The sequence below is a fragment of the Oryctolagus cuniculus genome, chromosome 17 (genome assembly GCF_051225735.1).
Source record: "Oryctolagus cuniculus isolate XC-2025 breed Fujian yellow rabbit chromosome 17, ASM5122573v1, whole genome shotgun sequence".
Lineage (NCBI taxonomy): Eukaryota > Metazoa > Chordata > Mammalia > Lagomorpha > Leporidae > Oryctolagus > Oryctolagus cuniculus.
Window position 1 is genome coordinate 51,791,546 of NC_142883.1, and position 27,111 is coordinate 51,818,656.

Genomic DNA, 27,111 nt, shown 5'->3' on the forward strand with positions numbered 1-27,111 from the left:
AACAAAGAAATCCACTGAATCAACTAGCCCTTGTAAAGGTCTCTGCAGCTCAGCGCCAAGCACAGCTCCGTGAACACGAACAAAGCAAGCTTCCTCTACACACACAGGCCCCCAGCTTCTCAGAGTGTGACTTACGGCTTTCCACTTTACCGTGGCGCGGAGGTCACTTGCTTTCAGTAAAAACTGTCCTTTGAATTGTGAATTGGATTTTTTCCCCGGCTAGCGATGTGCCGTGAGATGCTGTCTTGCGCAACGCTGGGCGGTGGCAGAGAGCCACAGCTCCCAGCCAGCCGCGTGGGTCAGCCTCACTGTAACACAGACTGGTGTCGGGTGACCTTGCCCAGTGCAAGCTCACGGAAGTGCCCAGAGCACGCTGGAGGGAGACTGGGCTACACTGTTGGGCGCGTAAGGTGCCCCGAAGGCACATGCATTTACCATACCTTCAACCGATGGTGGGTTTCCAAGGACAGGACCCCTCTGTATGGCAAGGAGCACCTGTCTGTTCCTTTGGGAACTGCTGTGCTGCCCAGCAGGCCTGAGGCAGCCCAGGCAGTGAGCTGGGCCTCCCCCTCAGAGTCGAGCAGTGACGCTGGACAGAGCCCCCAGCCTTCCCTGGCCCCGGTCCTCACCAACTCGGGCTCCCTGCCTTGCTGGCTCCCTTCAAGGACCCCGTAATCTCTCGGGGTTGGGGAAACATCCTATCCCTGCGCCCCCACCTTGTCTCCCTCCACGCCCGGGTCCCAAATAATCAGGCCACACACTGGAGTTTCAAGTATCTGTCTCTTCCTTTCACTCTCTCAAAAGAAAAAATAAATAAATCGCAGAAGGCGGCAGCATTTCCAGTCTTCCCCTGGCTCCCGGACACCCAACCCCGACCCCTGCCCCCCGCCCTCCCTCCCACAGTCCCCACTCCCCAGACCCATCCCCCCCTTTCCCCCAAAAGAAAAAAAAAATCCCAGGAAAAAAAAAAAAAGCCACAGTTAGACCTTCCACTCATGCAAACCGGCAAAGAAAACAGGTGGGGGTGTGTGGAAGGCAGGGGGCCCAGAGGGGAGTCCCCTACTTATCCCCCCCAAAACCACCTTTGAGAAGGAAAAAAAATGGAAAAAATAAATGAGAACTCAAGGGACATGGGGAACTATGATGGGGGCAGGGGTGACCCCAGACCCTGCCTCGGGAGAGAGCGGAGGCCTGCGGCCTGCATCCCTGCAGCGGGTGCTCCTTGAGAGGGGCCCTGATTCTGGAATGTGTGTGGGAGGCGGCGGGAAGGACAGGTGGCCCCCGGCGGGTCTGAGTGTGCGTTGGGGGCGGGCAGGGGGCAGGCGGCGTCAAGAGCAAGGGCTCGGAACCAGGAGCCCAGCTCCCCGCCAGACCCCAGGTTCCTGGGGTTCAGGAGCCCGGTTCTGGGTGCGGGGAAACATGCAGAGGGGGTCCCCCCTCCAGTGGGCTGGATCCAGTTAGAAAGGAAATAAATAAGAAGGGGGGGGAGGGAGGCGAGGGCAGCGCGGAGGGCTTGGGCAAATCAGTCCAGACCGAGGGCCCGGGCGGCGGAGGCAGCGCGAGTCCAGGCCAAGCCAGGGCGGGAATCAGAGTCTCTCTCGGGCTGGGACCCAGATGTAGGGGCCTGAGAGGTCCTCGATGACGCGCTTCACCTTGTGGTAGATCTCCTCGAAGCTGTCGCCCTCCACGATGGCTGCCAGCAGTGGGGCAGGGAGTGAGGCCCGGGGCCCGGGGGAAGGGGCACCCAGCCTCAGGAGACCCACGGGGCTGCACCCACCGCCGCAGGGCTGCTCTCGCTGACCACGGGGCAGGCAGCCCCTGCTGGCCTCGCCGAAGCGGCCTCACCTGAGAAGCACTCTGTGAACTCCTGCTCCAGCTTGGTGGCTCTGTCGAAGGCTTTGCGGGCTTGTTCCTCTGTGATCCGCTTGTTAATCTCTCTGTGTGTGGAGAGGGACACAGACACGGGCCTTTACCTCCTCCGTCCAGGGATGTGAAAGTGCAACCAGTGCTTTTTCATTGGGAGCACGGACCACATGACCACACACAAAAATACACTTCCCAATATCCTCTGGGGCCATAAGTGAGCCCCCACCCCGGCCCCCCTGCAACTAGGCCCCACCCCAACAAGGTGCAGCCGCCTCATTCTTCCAGCAGAAGGTATTCAAGCTCTTAACTCCCAACAGCCCTCGAGGCCCTGGCTCGCCCTAGCTGGTGTACGCCCCCTGGGGCAGCTGGGAGCTGTAGTCCTAACTGGCCCAGGGCTCCCAGCATCCTCTGGGTGGCAGTCCTCAGTGCAGATCCCCCTCAAGGGGAGCCGCTGTCCAGGGCTCTGAGGGAAGAGTTCACCGCAGAGGCCTCGGGAGGCCCAGGCCACAGGAGTAGGGGAGCAGAGGGGTGGCCCCCAGGACCATACTCACAGCACATTCTCCAGGGAGCGGGGGCGGATGAAGATGGCGATGGGGTGCAGGTGGGCCGCCTGCAGCCGCCGCACGGCATTGGCCGAGACATCGAGGATGCAGTGCTTCCCCTGGGGGCAGGCAGGGTGGGCGGGGGGGGGCCAGCAGGTGCAGGAAAGGACAGACAGGGGCAGGCGCCAGGGCGGGACACAGGACACGGAAAGGGGGGGACAGGAGGTTGGCCAGGGGGAAGTGACATGGATGTTAGAAGACAGGTGAGGAGGGGAATGGACAGAGTGAGAGAGAGAGAGAGAAAGGAAAGGGGCAGATGGAGGACAGGGCCGGGGTGGGGGACGAGAAACAGGGAGGGAGGGGTCCCCAAAGATGGTGGCAGGGCAAGGGCCAGAGGGGCAGCAGGAATGGGGGGTCCAGAAGGAAGGAACAGAGCAGGTGGGGGAAGAAAGCCAAGGGAATGGAGAAAGAAGTAGGATAGAGGGAGGAGGGAGAGGAGGACGGACAGAGGACAGACAGATGGAAGGAGCGAGGAGAGACAGATGGGAGGGAGCGAGGCAGATGGAGGAAGGCGCCGTGGGGGGAGGCAGGCAGGACAGGAGTGGCAGGGAAAGGAGTTAGCAGACAAGCGGCAGAGGGGCGTGGGGACCCCCAGGAAAGGGGAGGGGAGGAGGGGAGACCCCAGAGGAGTCAGGAAGAACGGGGGACCGGGTTAGGGGAGGCCAGGTGGTCGGAGAGAAGCCACAGGAGGGAATGAGAAACGGGGCACGGGGTGGGGCGGGGGAGAGGAGCGGGCACAGATGGTGGTGGGGAGTTCGGGGTCAGGCAGGTGGGGCACGGAGAGCAGGCGATCAGACAGAGTTCCCAAGAGGAGGAAGGAGGTGGAGGAGCGGAGCGGAGACCCAGCGGGGAAAGAGACAGAGAGAAAGAGAGTTAGAGAGAGCTGGAGGGGGCAGTGGGGCGGGGAGAGGGCGGGAGGAAGGGGACGGGGTGCCCGCCGGGTCCTACCTGCTCGGCCACCTCCCGCACGGACTGGACGCTGGTCCCGTAGAGGTGGCTGTTGTACTGGCCGGCCTCAATGAACTTGTGCGCCTGAATGTCTTTCTCCATCTTCTCTCGGGATGACACGAAGTGGTAATCCCGGCCGTCTACCTCATACTCCCTCTTGGGCCGTGTTGTATCTGCCGGGAAGTCAGCCCGCCCCGCACAGGTCTAACCACCGTTCCCCTCCACAGCTGAAAACCTGCCGCCCCATGCCCCGGCCCCACAGGGCCCAGCTGGTCATCAGTGAGGGGGGCTGCTGGGGGCCTCTGAGGAGCCCTGCACCCCACTGAATGCCAATGCCTGCAGGCGGCCCCTGGCCCTTCCCCACTCTGCCTCCAGCCCACTGCCAACACACCTCCAAGCCCCCACACTCACGGGGAACACAGGATCCAAACTTGTCGGGGAACTCGGAGAGAAGATCATCATTGGCACGGTCCTTGGTGGGCCCAAGGATGATGATGGGGCGAGCATAGTGCACTGAGGACAGAGAGCAGCTTCAGGCCCCCTGCACGGGGCACGGGGCCCGGGGCCCAGGGCAAGGGGCAGGAGGGCTGTGGCCAAGGCAGGGGCCAGCGCTCACCTTCCATCTGTGTCACCGTCTCATAGCTCAGAACAGAGTCTTCTCGACCTGGTGGGAGGAAGCGCGTCTGCGAGGGGCTGCAGGTCCCCGGCCCCCAGCGCGCCATCCTGCGGCTGTCCAGGGCGGCTCCATGCCTCCCGCTCACCCCACCTACCCTGTGATCCCGAGCTGGAGCCCCAGTCCTGGGGAGAAAATGCAGGCCGCGCGGTCGGTTAAGAGCTCAGCTCCAGGAGGCCCCACTCTGTCCCCCAGGCACACCCATCTCCACCTACCTTGGCCTTTAACCTTGACCACTCTCGTCGCTCAACCCTGCAGAACACATGCGGGAATGGGGAGTAGGAAAAGGCCCAGCTGACCACCTGGCCTCCCAGCAGCCAGTGGTCCCTGGGCACCACAGGCTCACTCACACAAGCCACAGTCCCCAAGAGGTCAGAGGGCAAACCGGTTCCCTGTTGGCTGTCCCCCCTCCAGGGGGGACCGTGGAGGGGGGACGTCCGTGCCCGGGGCAGGAAGGCTGCAGACCCCAGGAGCCTCACCGCCGTTTGCTGGGGATGAAGCCGATGTCGTCGGTCTCACTGTCAGAGTGGACCCGTCGCGCCTGCCACCACTCCTCGTCGCTGGCGTCGATGACATGCAGCACGTCCCCAAAGCGGAAGCTCAGGGCCTGGCTCAGGAAGCCGCAGTCCTTGGTCTTGTCATAATCAAACAGGGCCCTGGAGGCCAAGTGGCTACTGGTCAGAGCCTGAGGCGGGGGGCGGGGGGACTCCAAGGAAGGAGGCACCAGCCACCCTGGGCCCTGGGGTACAGGTCCTGGGCGAGGGGCCAGTGGCAGCACTGCCATGGGAACCCAGCAGCTGTAAGCACCCAAAGCTCTGGTGTCACCAGGACTGTTAACCGTCCTCAGTCTACGCTGCGGACAACTTCCGGAGTGAGGGCTAACCTCCACCTCTCCAGGAAGCAGACTGAAGCACACAGGTGTGTTGTCAAGTCACCACAATCTGCTAAGATCCATAGGAACTAAGAGGTCCCCTACACGCAAACTGGTTACCCTAAAAGCAGGAAATGCCTCCCACTCCGTCCTTACACCCCTGGCTTCACAAGAGAAGGGACAGCAACCCTCCCTGGGAGAGCAAAGACGCAGACTAAAGTTCCGGAATGAGACGGGAAAGGACAGAGTCCCAGGATCGTTCAGCACCCACCGGAAGTCAGAACTGAAAGACCCTGGGGTAGACCCCAGCAGGGAGGGGAGGGCCGAGAGGACCCAGGTCTCACTCAGCCTGGTGTCTGGGTGGACGGCGATGCCACTGAGCAAGAGGGAGTAACACTGCTTGGGCAAGACGGAGACCTCACTACCCGGGAGAAAGACCACGAGCTCGGTGTGGGCCATGCTGAGCATGAGTTGCCTATGGGACATCCCAGAAAGCACATGGCCAGAGCTGCAGGTCGGCACCTCCAGGAAGAGGGCAGGCCAGGGCAGACAGCTCTGAGAGACGCCTGCAAGACTCGGGGCGGCCCAGGCTGTGCAAGTGGACAGGATCAGAGAGGAGGAGAGGGGCTGGCGGGCACCCGGGCTGCAGAGTCCATGGGGGAAGGGGGAGTCAACAGCAGGAAGGGCCCTAGGAGAGAGCAAGGCACCAGCGAGGAGACAGGAGACAGCCGAGAGCGCTGTGGCCCATCTCTCCCGAGACGGAGGCTCGGGCAACACTCGAACTGTGCCAGGGGGCGCTGCTATGCCAGGCATTAAGCTGTGAGGTGTTAAATGGTGGGCAGCCCGGGAGTCCCCCGGCAAGGAGAGCAGGCACCTCAGAGACCTGAGACAGAGCCTGTTCCCCGCCCTGCGAGCACAGTCTGCCTGGCAACCTGCAGGGTGTCAGTTCCAGGAGGCCCCGCAGACACAGAATCCCTGGATGTTCAAGTCCCTTACATAAAATGCTATTTGCATGTAACCTACGCAATCCTCCTCTGGTCTTTAAGTCATCTCTAGATCATTTATAATACTGAATACACTGTAAACACCTCACGCGTACATTGTATCGTCTGGGGAAGGAAGACAGGATGAAAGTCTGGACAAGTCCAGCACCGTGGTTTTTTCAAGTATTCCTGATTCACAGTGGGCTGACTCCGTGGATGCCCAGAGGTCAACTGTGTTTCACAATGTAAACCTGGGGCTGGTGCTGTGGCCTAGTAGGTTAAGCCACTGTCTGCAGTCCAGGCATCCCATATGGATGCCGGTTCCAGTCCCGGCTGCTCCTCTCCTGATCCAGGTCCTTGCTAATGGACCTGGGAAAGCAGTGGAAGATGGCCCAAGTGCTTGGGTTCGATACCCATGTGGGAGACCCAGGTGAAGTTCCTGGCTCCTGGCTTCAGCCCGGCCCAGCCCTGGCTGTTGTGGCCATTTGGGGCGTGAACCAGTGGATGGAAGATGGCTCTCTCTCTCTCCCTCTCTCTCTGTAACTCTGCCTTCTGGAGTGACAATGTAAACCTCTGTAGCCAAGCCCTCCTTGATCACCACGTTGGGCGCCCGCCCCGGGGTTGGGAAAGGGGAACAAGGCAGGGCTAAGGGAGAGTGGCTGGGGAACAGGGAACAGGCACAGAGCAAAGGAATCCGGCCCTGGGAGCCTGCGGAGCCCGGCCCAGCGAGCCTCTGACCTGATGTAGAACCCCCTCTTGGGGTTGCTCCGCAGGGAGGCCGTCCCTGAGCCCAGGCTGCTGTTCATGAGCTGCTCTCGAAGGTCATGGATCTTGGCCTCGAAGCGGCTGTACTCTGAGGGAGGACCAGACAGTTCCAGAGCTCTGCCCTCCTCCTGCGGCCACTCCCCTCGCCCCCAGACAGCCGTCAGCCCAGGGGAGAGTTCTGAGGATGCCCTCGGCGGGGAGCCCCGCGCCGGGTACCTTCTGGTTTATACTGAGCGATGATCGTGACTGTCTGGCCCGCATTCTTCAGGGCAATGGCGGCCTGCTCGTGGCTGGCGTTACGGAGGTCCACCCCGTTGACCTGCAGGCAGGAGCAGAGGCTGTGTGGCTGGGGACAGGGCGGGGGCACTTCCCAGGTCCACATGGAGTAGGGATCAGCCCAGCCACATACACACACACACACACACACACACACACACACACACCCCGCCCCAAGGAGCTCGGTGAGGGGCGGGGCAGGCTTTCCCTCACCGACAGGATCTGGTCCCCCTTCCGCAGCTCCCCACTGAGGTCCGCAGGGCCCCCGGCCAGGATGAAGGAGATGAAGATGCCTTCACCGTCCTCGCCGCCCACAATGTTGAAGCCCAGGCCGGTGGAGCCCCGGTGGATCACGATTCGCCTCGGCTCCCGGGGAATGTCCTCCTCCCCCAGCAGGTCCTTGGCCACAGGCGAGTAGCGCCGAGGGGAAGTGGGGGTCATGGCTGTGGGGTAGTCGGTGCCCAGGTAGCTGCTGTGACTAATCTCGTTGTCCAGGTGCTGGGAGTACGCTGAGGGCGGACACGGGAGGAAAGACAAGGTGGAAGTGGATGGAAGGGACACGGCACCCACTGCCCCACCTTCCCCCCTGGGCAGGAACCCAGAGAGCCAGACTCAGGTGAAAGGGAAGCTGCCCTGCCAGGGATACCCCCGTGGGGACGTCAGACACGGCCCTGCCAGGGGTCAGCAACTTACAGGTGGTGTCGGGGTGGTTGTGGGAAACAAGGGATTTAAAGGCTTTTTGTCCACAGCAGGCCAGGGATGAAGCTACAGGCTAATGGGAATCCATGCTTTGGGGGTTTTCTTCTGGTTGCTGTCTCTCTCACATCCCTTCAGCCACAGAATTCCTCTCCCTCTTGACCACTGATTGAACAAGCTATCTGTCTGCAAGAACGTCCAACATCCTACCAAGGGAATCCAACAGAGAAACCTCTGCCTGCATCCTCAAGGTCTGCTTCATCCTGCATCTCTGCCCTCCACCTCCTGTAAGCTGGCAGTTGGTTCTGGGGGTGCAACCAGGTTCCAGTTCAATTTCTAAATACAGCATCCGTCACAGGCAGCGCTGAGCGCTCCCTACGGCCCCACCACTACTGCATCTCTGTTGGAGTGACGAGCAGGGTTGGTGGCTGACAACCTGGTCTATGCACTATCAAATGCCTGCCAGTCTTTCACTTAAATTTTCAAGGCTGTTGATGATCACTGCCTGGTTTAGATATTCATCAGGGTTTGCAAAATGGTGATACTCTACTTTGGGTGGGGGAACAAGGAAGCATTTGTTAGCAGGAATTCTATAAAGAACTGACTTACGTAGACCACTCTGAGATGGGAAGACAAAGGTCTGACATTCCCTCTTTATTTTCAGAATGAATGGGTCCCTTTATAGCCTCCAAAGGTACCCCAATATTTTAAATCACTATTGCGACCCCATAAATTTTAACTCAAGGAGTTCTGATTCAACAGCCAGGAAGAATCCCTTAAGTTGGGCTCCTGTGTCTTTGACATGCTCTAGTAGTCCTGGATACCACCTTTGCTTTCTAGAATGGAGGACATCACAAGTGAATCTTAGATATTTCTTGCCCAGGACTTTTTTTTTTTTTTTTTTTTTTTTTTTTTTTTTTTTTTTGATAGGCAGAGTTAGACAGTGAGAGAGAGAGACAGAGAGAAAGGTCTTCCTTCTGTTGGTTCACCCCACACTCCCCAAATGGTCACCACGGCCGGTGCGCTGCGCCAATCTGAAGCCAGGAGCCAGGTGCTTCTCCTGGTCTCCCATGCAGGTGCAGGGCCCAAGCACCAGGGCCATCCTCCACTGCCTTCCTGGGCCACAGCAGAGAGCTGGACTGGAAAAGGAGCAACCGGGACTAGAACCCGGCGCCCTAACCGGGACTAGAACCTGGAGTGCCAGCACCACAGGAGGAGGATTAGCCTAGTGAGCCACAGCGCCAGCCTTGCCCAGGATTTTTTTTTTTTTTTTTTTTTTTTTTTTTTTTGACAGGCAGAGTGGATAGTGTGAGAGAGACACAGAGAGAAAGGTCTTCCTTTGCCGTTGGTTCACCCTCCAATGGCCGCCGCGGCCGGCACGCTGCGGCCGGCACACCGCGCTGATCCGATGGCAGGAGCCAGGAGCCAGGTGCTTTTCCTGGTCTCCCATGGGGTGCAGGGCCCAAGCACCTGGGCCATCCTCCACTGCACTCCCTGGCCACAGCAGAGAGCTGGCCTGGAAGACGGGCAACCGGGACAGAATCCGGTGCCCGACCGGGACTAGAACCCGGTGTGCCAGCGCCGCTAGGCGGAGGATTAGCCTAGTGAGCCGCGGCGCCGGCCCTTGCCCAGGATTTTAAACTGGCTCCCCTTTCCCCAAGAAGGCCAGGCTTCTTCAGGGAGGTTTTGGTATTTAGAAACAGGGCCCACCCAGGGCAGGTGTTTGGCACGCAGTTAAGCCGTTACTTGGGGCACCCACATCCTATCTCAGCGTGCCTGGTTCAGGTTCTGGGTGTCCCACTTCGATCCAGCTTCCTGCTGAATGTGCATCCGGAGGGGCAACAAGTGATGACCCAGGCACCTGTGTCCCTGCCACCCACGCGGGAGACGGACTGCATTCCAGTCCTGTGCGGGCTGGTGGATGGAAGATCGCTCTTTCTCTCTCTCTCTCTCTCTCTCTCTCTCTCAAGTGAAAATGAAAATAAATAAAATCCAAAAGAAAAAAAAGAAGAGCTGCCATGTGACTTAAATATGATTGCACAGTCTGATTTCATATTCAGTAGGGGCAGGCGTACTTCATTACTCCTTTCCAAAAATGTCTTCGTTATTCTCCCACACATATTTTTCCAGTTGAACTTTAAAATCAACCTGCTAAATTCTCAGGGGGAAAAACAACATTTAAATCCTGATTTGGATTTGCATAAAATATATAGATTAATCTGGAGAGGTTTGAGAGCTGTAGCATATTAAGTCATTCCATCCAGAAACATTGTTTTATATGCCTCAGTAAAGTTTCGTCATTTTTTTTTCATAGAAGTCTTATATTTCTTGTCAAGTCTGTATTTATAAGAATTTTGTAGAATTGTTTTCTATAGCAAATGAGATCTTCTTACCCATCACATCATCTTTTCATTGCTGGGAAGTTACTGATTCTTGTTTTTTGTTTTGTTTTTTAAAGATTAATTTATGTATTTGAAAGGCAGAGTTAGAAGGAGAGGCAGAGGCAGAGAGAGAAAGATCTTCCATCTTGGTTCATTCCTCAAATGGCTGCAATAGTCAGGGTTGGGCCAGGCCGAAGCCAGGAGCCAGGAGCCCCATCCGGGTCTCCCACGTGGGGTGAAGGAGCCCCTCCTCCACTGCCTTCCCTGGCACATTAGCAGGGAGCTGGATCAGAAGTGGAGCAGCTGGCACTGCAGACGGTGGCTTGACCCGCCAGCTCAATTCTGGTTATTGACTTACATATGGCCACATTCTTTTTTTATTTAAGATTTATTTACTTATTTGAAAGGCAGAGTGACAGAGAGAGAGAGAGAGACAAGTATCTGCTCTCTGCGGGCTCACTCCCCAAAAGCTCACAATAACAGGGGCTGGGCCAGGCCAAAGCCAGAAAGCTAAAGAGTCTCCCCGGGTACTTGGGCCATTACCCACTGCCTTCCCAGGCACATCAGCAGGAAGCAGGATCAGAAGCGAATGAGGCAGGGGATGCAGGGCCCACCCCAGGAGGGGATACAGGGATCCCAGCAACAGCTTAACCTGCTGAGCCACAACAGCTCTTCTGCTCGGGGCCGCACGCTCACCTTTCCATGTTTTTGTTCATCAGTTAATGACTGTATTTTAATCTAGATGGAGAAAGTACACTTTACAAGTAAGGACAGCTGTTTCTCTCTTCCATGCGCTCCATGTATTTTCCTTATCTTGTTATGCTACGTGCATTCTCTAAAGTAGGGATTTTCAACAGAGTGATTCTGCTCTGTGTGTGTGTGTGTGTGTGTGTGTGTGTGTTGTGAGAGGAGAGGGTGGGGACACCACTGTCACTGACAGAGGCCAGGGCTGCTGCTGAATTTCCTACAATGCACGGGACAACTCCCCACAACACAGAGCTATTAGCGGTTTCTGGGTCAGTGTTGGGGAGCAGCAGGTTAAGCCACCACGTGTGAAGCCAGCATCCCATACTGGAGTGCTAGTTTAAGCCTTGGCTGCTCTTCTTCCGGTCCAGCTCCCTGCTAATGCACCAGGGAAAGCAGCAGAGGATGGCACAAGTCCTTAGGCCCCTGAGACCCATGTGGGAGACCCGGATGGAGCTCTAGGCTCCTGTCACTGCCTCAGCCAGCCCTGGCTCCTGTTACTGTCTGAGCCAGCCCTGGCTGCTGTGACCACTGGGGAGTGAACCAGCAGGTGAGTTCTCTGTCCCTTTTCTCTGTGTCATTCTGCCTGTCAAATAAATTCATCTTAAAAAAGAGAGAGAGAGGCCAGTGCTGTGGTGTAGTAGGCTTAAAGCCTGACTGTGATGCTGGCATCCCATGTGGGCACCGGTTCTAGTCCCGGCTGCTCCACTTCTGGTGCAGCTCTCTTGCTGTGGCCTGGGAAAGCAGAAGAAGGTGGCCCAAGTGCTTGGGCCCCTGCACCCAGGTGGGAGACCCAGAAGCTCCCCGCTTCGGATTATCTCAGCTCTGGCTGTTGTGGCCTTCTGGGGAGTGAATAAGAGGAAGGAAGACCTCTCTCTCTGTCTCTCCCTCTGTCTGTAGCTCTGCCTCTCTTTTTTAAAGTGATCTCAAAAAAGAAGAGTTATTGGGTCCAAAAATGTCCCCAGTACCAACACTGAGAAATCATGCTCTAAAGCAATACATGACAGTGACGAGAGGAGTCCGTGCCTGTTTCCTAAATGAAGGGGCACAATGCTAGGATTTCACAGTCATGGAACAGCCATAGCTGCTCTCTGAAACTGCTCTTCACCGAGTTAGGGAAAACCCCTCTGTTCCTAGTTCACTGAAAGGCTTTACCTGAACACGTCCAATCTCATCAGATACTTCCCCACGTCTATTTGAGGTCATCTTACAGTTTTTCTCCCTGAACTCTTTAAGACAACAAATCATACTGAGATATCTCCTAACACTGAACCACCTTTAGTTTTCCGAAACGAACCCTACTTTGTGACGATGGTATTTTCTTAACAGGCTGGGTGTGATCTGCTGCTGTGTCACTGTAGATTTTCACATTCTATTCAGAAGCAGACTGGTCTGTGCTTCCTCCTTTTATGTCTTCCTTGTGACCCACTGAAGTGGCCTCAATCCAGCGAAACGTGAAGCTCTGCCTCCTCTCCAAAAGGGCACCCGAATTCATGCTACTCCAGATGCCTGCATCCCAGGCCAGCGTGCCCGGGTGTGACTCCTGATCTAGCTTCCTGCTGATGCACACCCTGAAGACAACAAGTAACTGCTCAAGTAGTTGGCTCCCCGCGACCCACGAGGGAGCCTCAGCCTGAGCTCCCAGCTCCTGGCTTCGGCTTGGCTCAGCCCCAGCTGTTGTAGGCATTCGGGAAGTGAAACAGCAGATGGGAGCTTTGTCTGTCTACCTGTCTCTCTCTCTGCCCTCAAATGAACTAAAATAAATACATTTCTTTAAAAAAAAAAAAGATCTATTCTTTGAGGGTTTCATAAAACTAGCCCCAGAACTAACAAGGCCTGTGCCTCCTGGAGTAGGGATTGCTGATGACTGGTTTTTCTATCCACTCTGCAACCACACCGACTCCCGGAGGTCCTGGCTACGACAAGGGCAGCATCTGAAGAGGAACAGCCACAGGGGCTGCCCGGGACTGCGTGTCAGGCGGGTGGGGGCCCAGGTCGCGGGGTCTGAGTGCTCTCACAGGTCGTGATGTCGGGGGGAGCATAGCTGTCACTCAGGTAGGCATTGCTGGGTTTGGCCACCTTTAGGTAGACAACGTCATACGTGTTCTTCAGGGCTGCCACGGCATCCTCGTGCATGACGTCCTCCAGCCCCACGCTGTTGACCTGGGGTCAAGAAAGCAGGGCTCAGACAGAGGCCGAAATGGCTTCAAGGTGCACGCACTGGGGTGGGTGATGAGGAACCAAGACCCAGCTGGGGCTGCTCACCGCCAGGATCTTATCTCCAATCTGCAACCGTCCATCCTTGTGGGCAGCACCCCCTTCGATGATCTTTGTTACGTAGATGCTGTTATCCCCTGGGATGTGCTGGTTCCCTACCCCTCCAGCAATGCTGAAGCCGAGACCTGGAGGGAAGGGGCGGGGGGGTGGGCAGAGGTGAGCGCCCAGGTGCCTGGAAAGCAGGCTTTGGAGCCCAGGACAGCCGGGATGGGGTGGGGACAGAACGGGTCACTACCTTTAGGCCCCTTGATGAGCTTGATTTCCATGACCTTTTCAGCCGGGGGCTTCCGGCGCATGACGTAGAGGCGGACGATGGAGCCCGCCTCCTTGAGGGCCTCCACCGCGGCTGAATGGGTCACCTCCCGCACGTCCACTTCATTGACAAACAAGATGCTGTCGTTGACCCTGGGAGCAGCAAGCGGGGCCTGAGCCAGGAGCTTCCTGCTGCCCGGGCCCTCCCTTTCCAGGGCACCAGCACCCTCGTCCCTGTCTCCTCTGCCCACCTGAGGCGGCCATCCTGGGCCGCAGCCCCGCCAGGAATGATCTTGGTGATGAAGATGGATGGGTCGTCACCGATGTGTGGGTTGTCAGTGCCACCTGCGATGCTGAAGCCCAGACCTGAGTTACCCTGGGAGGAGGGGGACAGTGTCAGCTACCCCAGTGGGACGCCGTGCGTGGGAGGGGAACTGGCCGGAGAGGCACAGACGGAACAGGAAGGGACAGGGTGAAAGGGATGGGCTGTTTAGCAACATGCGCACAGAGGGGAGGCATGGGGAGCCAAGGGACCTCAGACCGGGGAGCCGCTCACCCTTTCCAATGTGATCTCCTCGTATTCCATCTCCCCCTCGGTCCCGTTCACCTGCAACTCCAACACGGGCAGAAACACAAACACAGTGAGACAGACATTCTGGCCTCGAGCGCCGGTCTCCCCTCTGCTGCCCAGGCCTCCCTCTCTCCCCTGCCCTCTGCAACGGCCCCTGACCCAAAATTTAAACAACTCACATATCCTGGGGCTTCTAGGGTGTCTGTGTTGACAATCACAGGGGGAGAATTGGCCTGCGAGAGCAAACAGGAGACGAGAAGCGGCCTGAGCCTACGCTCCAGAGGGAGCCCATAACCGAGGGTCCCCCCTGCCTGGCTACCCTTCAGCCTTCAGCCAAGCCCACTCCGCCACCTCAGGGCTCCTCCTGGCCCCAGACTCAGCCACCATCACACACACACACGCGCACACACATGCACAGGCACACACGTGTATGTTCCAGGCCCTTGCATGTGGAAGGAGGTGTATGAGAAGCGGGAAGGGAGAGACAGCCAGACGGAGAGGGAGCAGCAGATGGTAAAGAGTGGAGGGGGGGAGGGGCAGCTTCTCACCGGATGTAACACCACAGGGTGTTACATGCCTTATGCGCTACACACGCACACCCCAGGCCGATGTCCACCAGGTCCTGCTCCCCTGAGGGCCTGCCCCCATCCCTGTCTCCATACCCCCCATACACGTAGATACCTTCATAATCCTCCCCCGCGTGTACACCTCACCTTCACACACATTTGCTCTAATCTGCATCCCGGGAATCCGGGGTTCCCCCAGCGGCAGGCCCCTCCCTCCCTCTCACCCACCCGCCATCCAATCCACCCCTTCCACTAGGGACCGTGTTGCCTAGCAACGGTATCTAAGACCAGCCAAGACCTGGGGAGACCCACCTCCTGGAGGCCCTGTCGTCAGGACAACAGGCGCGGCGGGAGGGGTGATGGGCGTGGCCTAGGGTGCGAGCGCAGAGACCCGCGAGCCCCGCCTCTCTCATCCTGGGCCCCGCCCCCCCATGGCCAGGCCGACGAAAGACCAGGCTGAAGTGGTTTGTGGGCACAGCGCATCCTGAATAACCGGCCTTCCACTCTCCTATGCCCCTCACCCTACGCAATGCAAAGGACGTCAGGAAGGGGGAGTGGTGACAGACATCCGGGTCCTATCCCGCTCATCTACTCCCCCGCCTTCACCCAGCAAAGGGTTAAAGTGAGGCGTGCCCAGGACCCTGACGTCAGTCGCCTCGAAGTGGCCAGGTCTCTAGGCTCCGGGGCGGGGCCAGCCCTAGGCTGGTCCTAGGGGCTTCCCCAATTGCCAGGGCAACCGAAGCCTCGTCTCTATGGCAATGAGGAGAGGCCGCCAGGAGCCTCCTTCCGGGGTCTACAACCTATCTCCTTAAACAAATATTTATGCGGAGCCAACCAAGCAGGAGGATTCTCCAGTCTCCTGCCTGCTCTGCCCCTCCGAAGGTGTCCCTCCTCTCTTGCTGTTTCTTAATCCTACAAACCACCCGCTCTGTAATAGGTTTCCTTGACCTATTAACACCATCCTCCAACCCCACAAATCCCAGCAAACGCTGTGTCCAACAGATAGCCGCTGCTGGTCAAAATCTCACCCACATGTGCCTCCTCCAGCAGCCTCACCCTAGACCCTGCTGCCTCACACCCCATCCTCCACTCAAGACCACTTCTCTGCTTCCCTCTGGTATCTCTACACCCACCCCTCACCCCTCATCTGCAGATCTGTCCCCACCCTCCCAAGTTCCCTCTTCCAACACCAGCCTCACTTCCCAGGCCCTGTCCCACCCTTCAGCCTCACTGGACCTCATCAACCGACTGTCTCGCCCTGCACTACAATTTCTCATTCCTCACCATTCCCTGGCTCCACCTTCACTCCTGCGGGGTTCTATCCCACATCACAGCCCAACCCACTGCCCACCTCTGAGAGCTGGGGTTTCTCCTGCCCCTGCACTCTCCTGTGTGCTCGGCTTCCCTGAGCTCAGGCCCCAGCACTGCACTAACTGCCACTGCCCTGGCCTCCCTTCTCTCTCCCCGCCCCACCCCTGGACTTAATGGCCGCCTAAAGGCAAAAGTCATCTTCCTTGTCTCTTTGCAGCCTCAGAGGGTCACGCAGATTCTCCACGGCCAGGGCTCACCGGCCATCCTCTCTGCTCTATCCGCGGTCCTGGTTCACAGTCTCATCACTGTCTGTCCCCTGCCCCTGGAAGGCACACCCTTCCCACCGCAGAACCTGCTGCCGCCCTCTTCCTGCTCATCCCTGCACTCAGAAACTTCTCCATTTTCTGGGGGAAATGTCAGCAACTCCCCGTTCCCGGGCGCCCCGCGACCACCTAGAATCCCCACTCCAGATCCCTGAGCAGCCCCTGGCAGCTCACGCCCTCCTCCCCAACCCATGTCCCCGGCAGAGGAGACTGGAGAAGGAAGCTGGAAAGCCGAGTGGAGAGCGGAAGTCCTCAGAGACCCAGGAAAGCACCTGGAGAGCAGAGGAGGAGACGGAACAGGTGGCGGTGGTGAATAATAATAGGGGGGAGGGGCAGAGCAGGGCAGAAAGCAGCAATGGGTGGAGGTGAGGCGAGAACCCCAGAGAGAGAGGGCAGGGAGGAGGGAAGGGAGGAAGGGGAGAGGACTGAGGGGCCGCAGAGGCCTGAGCTGGGAACAGGGAGAGGCAGAGGGAGAATGCGTGGGAGGAAGAGAGAGACAGCATCCAGAACCAGCCAGCCAGCCAGCCAGCGGGGAGGGAAGGGTGGGAGGGGGAGGCAGCACGAGAGGGGAGCAGAGGCTGGGGCAGGGAACCAGGCCCGAAGGCTGCACCACGGGAAGAAGTCTCAGGCCAGACAGATGGAAAGGGCTGCGGACTCGGGCACAGGGAGAGCCAGGCCCTGAGGCGGAGGTGGGGGGAGGAGGCGGCCAAGGGACCGGAGCAAATGAGGGCAGCAGGCGCTTGGAACAGAGCTCTGGACACAGAAAACGGAAGCGGAGGTTGGGGGTGTGAAGGAACGAAGAGGGTCCTGGCGTGGGGGGCCTCTGGGGAGAACGCAGGCAGTTCAACACCCGCGCAGCACAGCACGCGCGCAGACACACGCACGTACTTTCCAGCTTAGGATCCGCACCCACTCCGGCTGGCCTGGCCTGTTCTCGCTGGGACCAGTGTGTCCAGCCCCCACCCCGCCCCGAACGCCCCCTCCCCCAGGCCCCAGGAGCCCAAGCCCAGACCCGCCCCCGCCCCCCCATCTCTTGCCCTACCGGCCCTGGGGGGTTGCTGCAGCTCCGAGGCTCCGAGGGCCGCACTGGGGAGGGGGCCGCCAGGGTCTCCTACCTTGAGGGGGGAGAGGTGGGCGTGGCCCACGACCCCGTGGACGGCCTCGAGGTGGGACAAGTTCCTCTCCGCCACGTGCACCAGCTCGGGGGCGTTTACCTGGTTGGGGAGGTGGGCCGGGCTGTGCTCCAGAGGGGGCGTGTCTTCATCTTGGTAGCGGTATTTCTGGGGATGGGGATGGAGGCGTCACTGGGGACGGTCCGGTCCAGTGCCTCGGGCTCCAGGCCGCCTGGCCGCCTCCTCTTCCCCCCCTGCCTGTGCAGTGCGGAAGGCCCCGGGGCCTGACCAGCTCCTCCCCCTCCCTCCCCTCCAGCCCATTGGCTCCCCTCTCTCCACCCTCCCGACAGCCCCCTCTCGCGCCAGGGCCTCAGTACCTGCCCTCTCTCCCCAAGTCGCCGCCCCATCCTCCAACTCGGAATCCGGCAGACCCTGGGACCCTGGCCTCTCACCATGTCCCCTCCCTTGACATCTCTGTGCACCCCCTTCCCAGGCCTTCCAGCCCCTGGCACCTGCACCCCCACTCTTGACATCCATCCAACTTCTTTGCTTCCCTCCTCACCTTAAGCCCACCCACCATGTTCTCCCCTTCCCTTCCTATGGCTCACTTGCTGCTCCTGCTTCCCAGGCCCCCCCAGCCCGACCCTCCTCGCCACCGTGTCCCCACTGCAGCCTCTACCCCAGCAGCGATTGGCTCTCCAGCACCTTGCATGCCCCAGGCAGGGGCCAAGCTGGGGCCCTTCACCCCAAAGATACTTGCCATCAGCTCCCCCCAAGACACGACACGGCTAAGCCCGCCCAGCCCTTTCTTCCCTGGCCCTGAAGATTCCCAGGTAGTCAGCAGAGGGGCAGAGCAGTGTAGCCCCTCCCCAACAACAGCCCACAGCTAATCCGGATGTACCAGGAGGAGATGGGGCGCAGGAGGATGGGGAGGCAGTAGGGCTCTTGAGGGGGGCAGCAGTGGTGCCAGGGCGCCGGACTGAGGAAGAGGGAAGTCTTTGGGGGCTCAAGAGTGAACTCCTGGTCTCCCTCTGGCCTTTCAGGGTGAAAGACCCAGAAAGATCTGTAACTTTGTCCAATTAACCAGCTGCCATTTCAAGGGCCTCCCGCTGGGTTTAATAGGGACACCAGTAAATGAGATTAACTGGGCGCAGGGGAGAGAGGAGGAGGGCAGATGGACAGCAGTGACGGGCAGCAGCTCTGCCTGGGTGCTTCCACACCTTGCTCTGCTCCTCCCCTCCGGGGCTGTCTGTACAGAAGCAGACCCTCCCCAGCTCCAGGGTCAGGAGAGATGGAAGATGCCGAGTGCAAGGCTCCCCTGGGCACTGGCGAACACAGAACATACGCCCTAGTGCACATGGGCAAAGACAGAAGGCAGGGCTTCCCTCCCCAAAGTGCCTGAGAAGCTGAGAGAACCCCAACTTTTGGAGGGCAACAGTTTCAAGATCAAGGACAACGCCTGATACCAGGGATGAATCAAAGCTGAGGATGCCACCCAACTTCGACTGTAGACCAGGGTGTGGCAGGAGACTGAGGAGGGAAACAGTGTCAGCATGGAGACCTGACCCCCCAGGACACACCCTGACGTTCTGGAAGGTGACTGCCGAAGGGAGACAGGCTGCCCTCTGGCCCATGGACTTGAGAGTCCTGGACTCCAGGGTTCAATACCACAGACAAAAAAAAAAAAAAAAAGGGAGATGGAAAGTAGGGAGAGGACGGCACAACAACCCTCGACCCTTGAGGGGTCATGGACAACAGAGTTCTGGGAACTGGAAGAGGTTATTCCTGAAAAGGTGGTCTTCAGCCAGGACTGTGCACGAGGGAATTAGGGATCCAGTGGGAAGGAGGGGAGGCAGCTCCCCTCTGTCACTCCACAAGGCCTTGGTGCCCTGCCTGGGAAGGACGTGAGACAGGACCACAAGGTGCAGCTCCCAGCTCTGGGGTCTGGGTGAGGGTTGGAGCCCAGTGCCCCTCCAGCTTCATCCAACCCGGCAGAGAACATTCCTGAGTCTGATGAAGGAGCATGATGTGCACCCAAGGAAATGAAGTGTTAAGAAAGATGTTTCACCGTGTATTCTAGAGCGGAGAGAGAGAGGTAAACTTTGATCACGTTGAAGCCCCAGACACCTCTTCCTGCCCCAGCCCACAGGGGTGGGGGTGTCTGGCACGGAGGGGAAGGCTCCTTGGGGTTGAGAGACAACAGGAGGGGAAAGGGGAGCAAGAAATGGTGCATTCAAGTTTCCAGGATGTGGGTGCAAGAGGGGAGGCCCTATGTTCAATCCCTGGGAATTTTCGATGTACGTGGAGTGAGAAAAGAAGCAAAAACAGCCTGGAGGGGCAGGGGGAGGGGGAGTAATGCTGAAACTGCAGCCAGGGGATGGGAGGGGCGTTGGCACCTCTCAGTCCCAGATTTCCCCCGCAGCTACAGCAGGACAGGAAGAGGACCCCCCCTTCCCCCCATGACAGCTCCCTGCAATTAGGACGAGTCTGAACTCCCGGTATACTGGGGCTTAGGACATGTAAAAGGGTCACTGCGCCTTCCCCTTTGGCCCCCTCTTCACCAGAGCCCCAGGTGCACAGAATGACCTGGAACCGAAGCTGGCACCCCCAAAACAGAGGGGTGTGAGTCCAAGTGGGTAAGAGGGGCGATCCCCTGCGCCTTTCCCCGAGAAGTTGCAACCCAGAGACCCCACGCCAAGCCGAGGGAAGAGCGACAGCACTTGAAGCTTGCACCCTGAGATTTGGGGGGTCCGGAAGGAGGGGAGCGGGCCCGGAGCCGTACCGCGGCACGTACCACGCAGAGACACATGGAGGCGAATCTGTTCCGAGCCGACATGGAGAAGGGGAGGGGGACTGAGGGAAAGGGTGGGCGGGAGAGCGAGGGTCCCAGGGTTGGGGAGGGGGAGGGGCAGAGGGGCGGGGGCTGCGGCGGCCGCGGCGACTGGAGGCTGCGGCCGGAGGGGGGGGAAGGCGCCTGCGCAGTACGAGAGAGCGTCACGATGGGAGAGAGGGGTGAGGGGAGACCCTCTTAGCCACCAACTTCTCCGGTTCCAGCAGTTTCTCTGTGGAGCATACCCCTATTCCGACCCCTCTTCAAACAGAAACGCTCCCAAAATTTACCAGTTAATCTCCGGGTTCGCAGGAGCCCCTAATCCCACCAAATCCTCCCCCCTCCCCCCAAAATGACCGGGCCCCTAACCATGCCAGAATCTCACTGGGCATCTCACCGCTGCTGGACTGCCGGGGTGCAGGGAAGGAAGCGGCACATCGTCCTCCCAAGAAGGCCAGGGATAAACTGCCCCTCCCACCAGCCCATGTTAACATGGACAGCACAGGACACCGATTCCAACCAGCAGAGTTCTCTGCAGTTGCACACCTGACAACCAAGAGCTGAAAGGACCACAGGTCCTTGTCATGCCGTCAAATTAACATGCCCCCAAACCACCCTTTCTCAATAACTTCTGTTCCCCAACCCACTAAGAGACCTTGAAATTAATGCAAATATTACCCTTCCTCTAATAAAAATTGCTAGTCCTTAAATTTGTTCGGGGCCCTCTGTCCAAATCCCTGAATCTAAATGACTTCTAATACACCAGTCTCCAATAACACACCAGAACCCAAATTCAGGGACTATCCCATCTACCTTACAGCAAATCCTCCAAATGCAATTGTAGTCTCTGCAATTTATCTCCAACCCTATTAAGAGATTTTTTCCCATCTATTTCTGTACCCCTCAAGTTGATAAGCAACTGGCTGCCCTCCCTACATCTCAATATCCCCTCCATGATTCTGAATTCTAATTTTGTTGGAAGACTGCTCCCAAATATATCTGTCTCCCACAGGAGCCTCAACAAATATTCACTAAAGATGTGGCCTGAGGTTTGCAATGACCCACACATTTTCTAAAGCACCCCAAACCGACTGCCTCCGATCTCTTCAGAAAACTTCTGTTTTCTCCCAGACCGAACCTGAACGCCTCTCTTCCAAATATTCTCCCACTGAAAGCCCCCGCCTGTCCAGCTCTCAAAACCCAGGGAGGGGTATCTTCAAATCGGTGGCTGTCTGCCACCTATGGCGTGCCTACACGTGGCACAAAGGACGAGTTCCCAAGCTAGGATCTCGCCCATCCGAGATGGATCCCGTTAATCGGCATCTGTTGGGTGCGCCTCCAAAATGACCCCCAGTGTCCTAGTTTTTGTATCTGGAGAGAATGCTCGTGTTCGCAGAGGGAGCTAGTGCGGAAGGGGCCGAACTCGAAATTCCATGCGGAATAGAAATGCACAGACCCTGCGTCTCCACCAGTGGGCGCTATGGCCCATTAAGCCCCTCTCCCATCCCCCATTTCCTTTTTCCCTCCATTTTCCGTTTCCCTGTTGCCTGGCAACGCAGCAATCAAGGACTTTGCTGTCGCCTAGCAACCGTCTCCCTGGAACAGAGAGCTGAGGTAGGAGGGGTGCCCTGATGAAATGTGAACAGGCCTCCATCTTAGGAAAACTGAGACGTCAGATCTCCCAACCCCCGGATTTTCCTATCCAAAGACCCCCGCGCCCCGCGGTTACTCAGGCGACAGCCCCTCAAAACCCCGAGTTCTCACCGAACTAGGGGCTCACGCCACGCCCCTCCAGGGTCAGCCCCGCCCCCATCTCGGTCAGGTAACCCGGCCCCAAGGCCCCGCCCCTTTCCGAGGGCTTTGGCCCGCCTCCCTCGATAGAGTAAGCCAGACCCCTCCCACCTGCCTCCGAGACCACGCCCCCGTCCACTTCCCGCCCATTCGCTCCCCCGGCCTCGCCCACACGGTCCCTCCGCCACGCCCCTCTCGGCCAATGAATGAGGCCGTTGGTCACACCGTCCCGCCCTCAGTATCTCGGCTTTGCCCAATAAGGACCACCCGGCGGGTTTAACCGCTTCGCCTCCGGGGCGCGGGCCAAGTAACCCCCGTCTCCCCCACCCCCCCCCGCCCCGCACTAGCTCTGCTCCGCCCTCCGCCACCCGCGCCCAGCCCGCGAGTCCGCCACGCAACTCCGGTCTTCGCCGGTTACCATAGCAACGGCGGCAGCAGCGCGGGGAGAGGGGGAGGGCCGGGGGCGGAGTGGGAGAAGGAGGCTCGGAGGCCGGGAGACCCTGCCAGGGAGCCAGGCGCCGAGTCAGACCGAGTGATGGCTACAGAGCCTGCACGGAACGCAGGACCTGGCGCACAGGAGGCGTTCCATAAATGTTCCTTAAATCACTGCGGCACGAGGCTAAATATAGGCAGTGAAAGATGGAGGGCTCTCCGACGGAGCCGGGGACTCGCTACCCCACCCTGCCTTCTAGTGGTGGTGGGGGGTCAGGGGCCAGGTGCCCCCTGCTGGCTCCTGCCGGGCTACCCTCCGCTGCCCTGGATAGAGACCAACCACAACTCCCATCACCCCTATGGGCAGCAACCTCCTAACATTGAGGGATCTTGTGCCTCAAGGCCTTATGGGAGTTGGAGTCCCCGCCACCCGAAGGCGGACAAGTTTTCCGGTGGAGGAAAGCCGGGGTCTCCACGCCTGGGTAAAACCCCGAATGCATGACCCTCTGTGCAAGCCTCCCTCCTTCAAGGATGCTCAACCCTGGGCTCTACGGCAGGGTGGTGGGAGTAAGAGTCTGCAGGGGGAGATGAGTAAGTCCCCCACCCGCCCCTTGCCAGTGCAGGCAAGCCCCTCACTCTCACTCCCGGCTTGGAAGCGGAAACCACACATTCCATCGCTTTCTGCATACACCTGTACACAGGGAACCACAGCCACAGAGCCTGAGGCCAGGGCAGGCCCAGAGGCCAGAGACACTGCCATTCAAGGAAACCGGGCCGAGAAACCGAGGCACAGAAAGCTGCTAAAACTACACGGTGTGGGGGAAAGCAGCCACCTGGGAGAAAGCTACAGCCCCACAGAAGGGGCACAAGCAAGGAGCCCTGGTGGAGAAGGGGTGAGGGTCCCCAATCTCTTCCAACCATGCTCCCATGTGCACAACGCATGTGTACACATATGTGTGAGTTTGTGGCACAGAACATGTGTGTCCTCAGCTCCCTCCCATGAGAAGCTGCAGTTCCCACTAAATATAACCCCCTCCCCAGCCTGTGACTCACCCAGACCCCGCCTCTCCCGGCCCCCACTTCCTGTCCCACCCCCCAGCCCCCAGCTGCCTGCCACCCGCCCAAGCCTCCCTCCACACACCAGGCATTCAGTTCTCCAGTCCCAGAGTCTGGAAGCAAAGACCGAGGTATTCTGCATCCCACCAGGAGCTAGTTTGTGCTCCCCACCCCAGAGCTCCAGCCACAGGGACACCCCTGCACAGCCCTGCGCCCTCCTACGCTTCACCCCACTGGCCTCCATCAGAAATCCTCGGGGGCCCTCAGGTCCAGGTGTCCTCCCCCACCTTGATCCGGGGGGAACGGACAGTCCCCGCCATCTGCTCCTCTCCCTCACTCCTGATCAGGTCTGATTGCAGTGTGGGAGAAAACAGGCTCTTGGGCACCTGCCTGGGACACCCCCAAATTCCACGCCATCCACCTGGTCCCCCTCCTCAAATCCCCTCTCTCCGCAAACCTCTCCTCCTGCTCCTCAGGGGCTGGCAAGCTCAGCTACTGCAAGCTTCTACTTCCCACGGGAATACCCCCAGCCCCAACCTCACCTGGCCCTTCCCTCAGGGGACCCAGTGCCAGGCCCCAGCCCTCTGACAAGTCCCAACTGCCTCCAGTCCCTGCGACCAAACCCCGGATCACAGTTCCCTCAAACTGAGACAGCACCCCCAAACGTATCTACCACAAGACGCTGGCTCTGTAGCCTGCAGGCCCACCCCTTCTCTGCCAGCTGACACCCCCAGACCAGTCAGGCACACAGAACCAATCACCTTTACCCTCATGCCAGGAGCCCCCTGAACCTGGAAAAGCCCCCTGGAAACCAGCTTTTTCCCAGGGAGGGAAGACCCCCCCAGACACACACACATAGCCCACCTTCCCCCATCCACAGCAGAACTCCCATGTGAGCCAAGGCTTCCCTCTAAACAAGTCTCCCTCAAACATCACTGGTGAACCCCCAAACCCACCAGCCCCCCAAACCACGAAACACCCCGAATTTTCCATTTCTCTACAGGTACAGAGGGATCACTCCAGGGGGCACCTGTGGCCAAATTCAGCGTTTTCTCAGATGTGAACCCCAAAACTAAATTACCCACCCCAAATGCATCTTACTTCTGATGCTCTCACTCCAGGGCCTCCAGCCCCAAATAAGGCCTGCTGGACCCCTCCCCACCAACTAATGCCCTCCCCCCTACTTACAGCCCCCATCATGCTTACCTTGGTTGTCACTATACAGAGACAGTCCATGTTGGGGGGCCTGGCCGCGGTGGCGGGTAAGGGGCTCTGACTTCATCAGAGTTTCCTTCCTTCCCTCCGTGGGTTCTCACCCCTCCCCCCTCCGCACCCCACTTTTGCAGGGGGGGCCAGGATGGGGGGAGGGGTGAGAGGGGAAGGAGGGGGTTGGAGAAGGGAAGGGGAGGGGAGCGTGGGAGGGAGGGGAAGGGGGCCCGAAAACGGGCTCCCCAATGGAGGGGAGGGGGTTTGGGGAGAACACCCCGATTCTCAGGAGGGGCGGGGGCACCGGGGGCTGGCAGCCCCGGAGTTCGGGGGCTGGGGCATGAGCTGGGGTGGGGGAGGGGAACCGGATTTCGGGGAGCCCCGGGGTAGGGGGGGGTCTTGCCAAGCGGCCAGGGGCTAGGGGCCGTGGCGGGGGAGTGGGGTGGGGGGGCTGGAGACGGCAGCGGCCGAGGGAGCCGTGGAGCCGAGGAGGGAAGGGGAGAGAGGAGGAGAGAGGAAGCAGGGGGAGGGAGGGAGGGAGCTAGGAGCCAGAATGGGGGGGTGCCTTGGCAGAGTTAACTCCTTCGGTGCCGGCAGGAACCCGGATAATGGGAAAGGAGATAGAAGCAGACGCCGAGAGGCCCTGAAGCAAACATGGAGACCCGGCCAGCCACCAGCGAGGACAGCAAAGCCCAGGAGGGCAGACTTCAGTTCTCAGAGGAGCGAGCACCGGGAGATGGGCTAGGAGCACCCCTGGTTGCTTAAATACTGGAGGGAGGCCATGGTAGGGGGCTTGGTGTGAGGGAGGGGCTGGCAGGAGGGAATCCCTGGGGGCCTAGGTCTCCCTCAGGAGTCACAGCGGGAAGCCTGGAAAGTAATTATGTCGTGGACACTTCAGTGGCTAAACTGGGGCATGCAAAGACAAGGGGGAAGAAAGGAGAGGGGGCTACAGGGCCTCCCAGAGAGAGTGCATTCTCAGAGCCCTCACGTCTCTGGGCCACCGACCCAGGATGTGTGGCCAGGGCCCCCAAGTCTCCATTTTCCCATCTGATATTAGCCAGACCTTGCTCAGCACCGCCCTACCCCTTCAGAAGCCAGCACCCACTGCCTCCTTACCTGACTCTCTGAGATGGAAGCCTCGTAATAGTCCAGGATGTCTGTCACAGGAACAGAACCGAGTCACCCTCCCTGGCCTCCAGCCCAGGCTAGCCCGTTCTGACCCCGGAGCCACTGTGGGGAGGACCCTGCATGGGGCTCCAGGCTTCCAGCCAGCACTGACGGCCCTCACAGGCCCAGGCCCTCGTCCCTGCTGTCCCTCACAAAACTGGGGCTACTCACCCAGCAGGGCCTGGAAGAGGTCGCTGTGTAGCACGGCCAGAAGCGGGGGTGCCCACCGCAAGAGTGGGGGCGCCAGGAGCCAGAGGGCTGACCTGGGAGCTGGTGGAAGGCAAGTGAGGGGAGGTTGGGATGGGGAAGAGACACAGACTGACACGCTCAGCCACCTCGGCTTCCCAGCACCGCGACTCCGTGGAAAGAACCGGGGAGAAAGAGTTCTGAGTCCCAGTCTCCCCCACTTCACTCCCAGGCCTCCCCTCCAAAAGGACCCCTGTTTTTCACCTCTTGGTCTCTGGGACATCTCTCCCTTCTCTGGCTTTAATCCCCCTAATCCGCTGGGATTGGAGTTGAGCTGCCCTCTCCCCACTCAATTCTCGCTGTTAGGTGAGGGCGGCATCTCTGGACTGGCCTGCTGTCCCTCAGGGCGGCACCACCACCACCACCTTGCTTCACACACCCGGGCCCCTGCCCCCAAGGCCTGCAGAACTCAGCCACACTTTCACAAGGGGCCGAGAAGACAGTCTCCCCCAAGGAGAAAGGAAGCTGGGCCCAGCTGGCTCCCTCCCAGGCCTGACCCCCCCCCCCCGGGGGGGAAGCGCAGAAAGAAGGGTGTACATTGCTTGGGACTTCTTGGCCAGGGCTAGAGAAGCCGAGGAAAGGGACTGGGAGTGGGAAGAAACGAGCGTTTCCATTCAGTTCTTCTCGGGACCGGGCAGAACCCATTTGCCCTGAGGTCTAGGTGACCACAGGGACTCTGGAATAACAGAGGGCAGACAGGAGGTTCAGGGAGGTCTCAGAGGCTTTCCAAGAGCCGGTGAACCGGGGTCGCTGCTCCTGTGAAATTTCAGGGGTTCTGAGTGGCACCTCCTAGGGCGGAGAACACGCTGTGAGAGGCTCACAGCCCAGTTGGAGTCCCCCAGCGCACAGTTCCCCTCCCTTTTGTGTAGGTGGAGGCAGATTCGGGAGGGACCCCAAGAGTCGCCTTTCCATGACTGTCTCTTCTCCCTTCTCCTAACTCCATGGGGTTGGGGAGGTCCTCCCTTCAGTTAACCTCTGCCCCTCTAGCTGCAGCCGCCTAAGTTCCTCCCTCTCCCGTCCCCTCCTATCCCTTCACCCCTAGAGGACTAGACTCTAATTCGGACAGGCGTTTAAAGGAGTTTCGGGGAGACAAGGGACGCTTGGAGATCGCGCTAGGTCAGCTGGACTGCAGTGGATGGGGCGCTCTGGAACTACAGTTCCCAGCA

At 59.1% G+C, this 27,111-nt stretch overlaps 1 protein-coding gene across 12 annotated transcripts; it reads right to left on the minus strand.

Annotated features, from left to right (window-relative positions):
* Positions 1 to 766: 766 nt before the first annotated feature.
* Positions 767 to 27,104, minus strand: DLG4 (discs large MAGUK scaffold protein 4). 12 transcript variants are annotated; one of them, XM_017348884.3, is made up of 22 exons: positions 26,150 to 26,183; positions 25,871 to 25,969; positions 25,649 to 25,689; positions 17,320 to 17,385; positions 14,085 to 14,138; positions 13,891 to 13,941; positions 13,586 to 13,710; positions 13,318 to 13,487; positions 13,071 to 13,207; positions 12,824 to 12,968; positions 7,198 to 7,493; positions 6,925 to 7,027; positions 6,682 to 6,796; positions 4,569 to 4,745; positions 4,305 to 4,341; positions 4,187 to 4,214; positions 4,033 to 4,080; positions 3,828 to 3,929; positions 3,417 to 3,589; positions 2,418 to 2,527; positions 1,846 to 1,937; positions 767 to 1,693 (listed from the first exon to the last, which is right to left on the minus strand). In XM_017348884.3, exons 1-22 carry the CDS (start codon positions 26,166 to 26,168, stop codon positions 1,587 to 1,589), a joined length of 2,295 nt encoding a protein of 764 aa, XP_017204373.1. In that variant the 5' UTR covers positions 26,169 to 26,183; the 3' UTR covers positions 767 to 1,586. The 12 variants fall into 12 exon arrangements, 11 of the variants coding, with proteins under 11 accessions (XP_017204373.1, XP_089174430.1, XP_089174429.1 ...); XM_089318304.1 differs by having other exon boundaries at positions 25,871 to 27,104; XM_089318303.1 differs by having other exon boundaries at positions 13,891 to 13,949; positions 14,084 to 14,138; positions 25,871 to 26,183.
* Positions 27,105 to 27,111: the final 7 nt, after the last annotated feature.

What these genes read in the sequence shown, in the direction of transcription:
- DLG4 (XM_089318301.1), bottom strand. Translation starts at nt 26,168, where the DNA reads ATGTCCCAGAGACCAAGAGGTGAAAAACAGGGGTCCTTTTGGAGGGGA. An exon ending in CCTAGAAGCCCCAGGATATG is followed by an intron (nt 13,950 to 14,083) that starts TGAGTTGTTTAA and finishes TGCCCGTGTTGG; the next exon opens with AGTTGCAGGTGAACGGGACC. An exon ending in CGCTCAGTATAAACCAGAAG is followed by an intron (nt 6,797 to 6,924) that starts GTACCCGGCGCG and finishes GTCCTCCCTCAG; the next exon opens with AGTACAGCCGCTTCGAGGCC.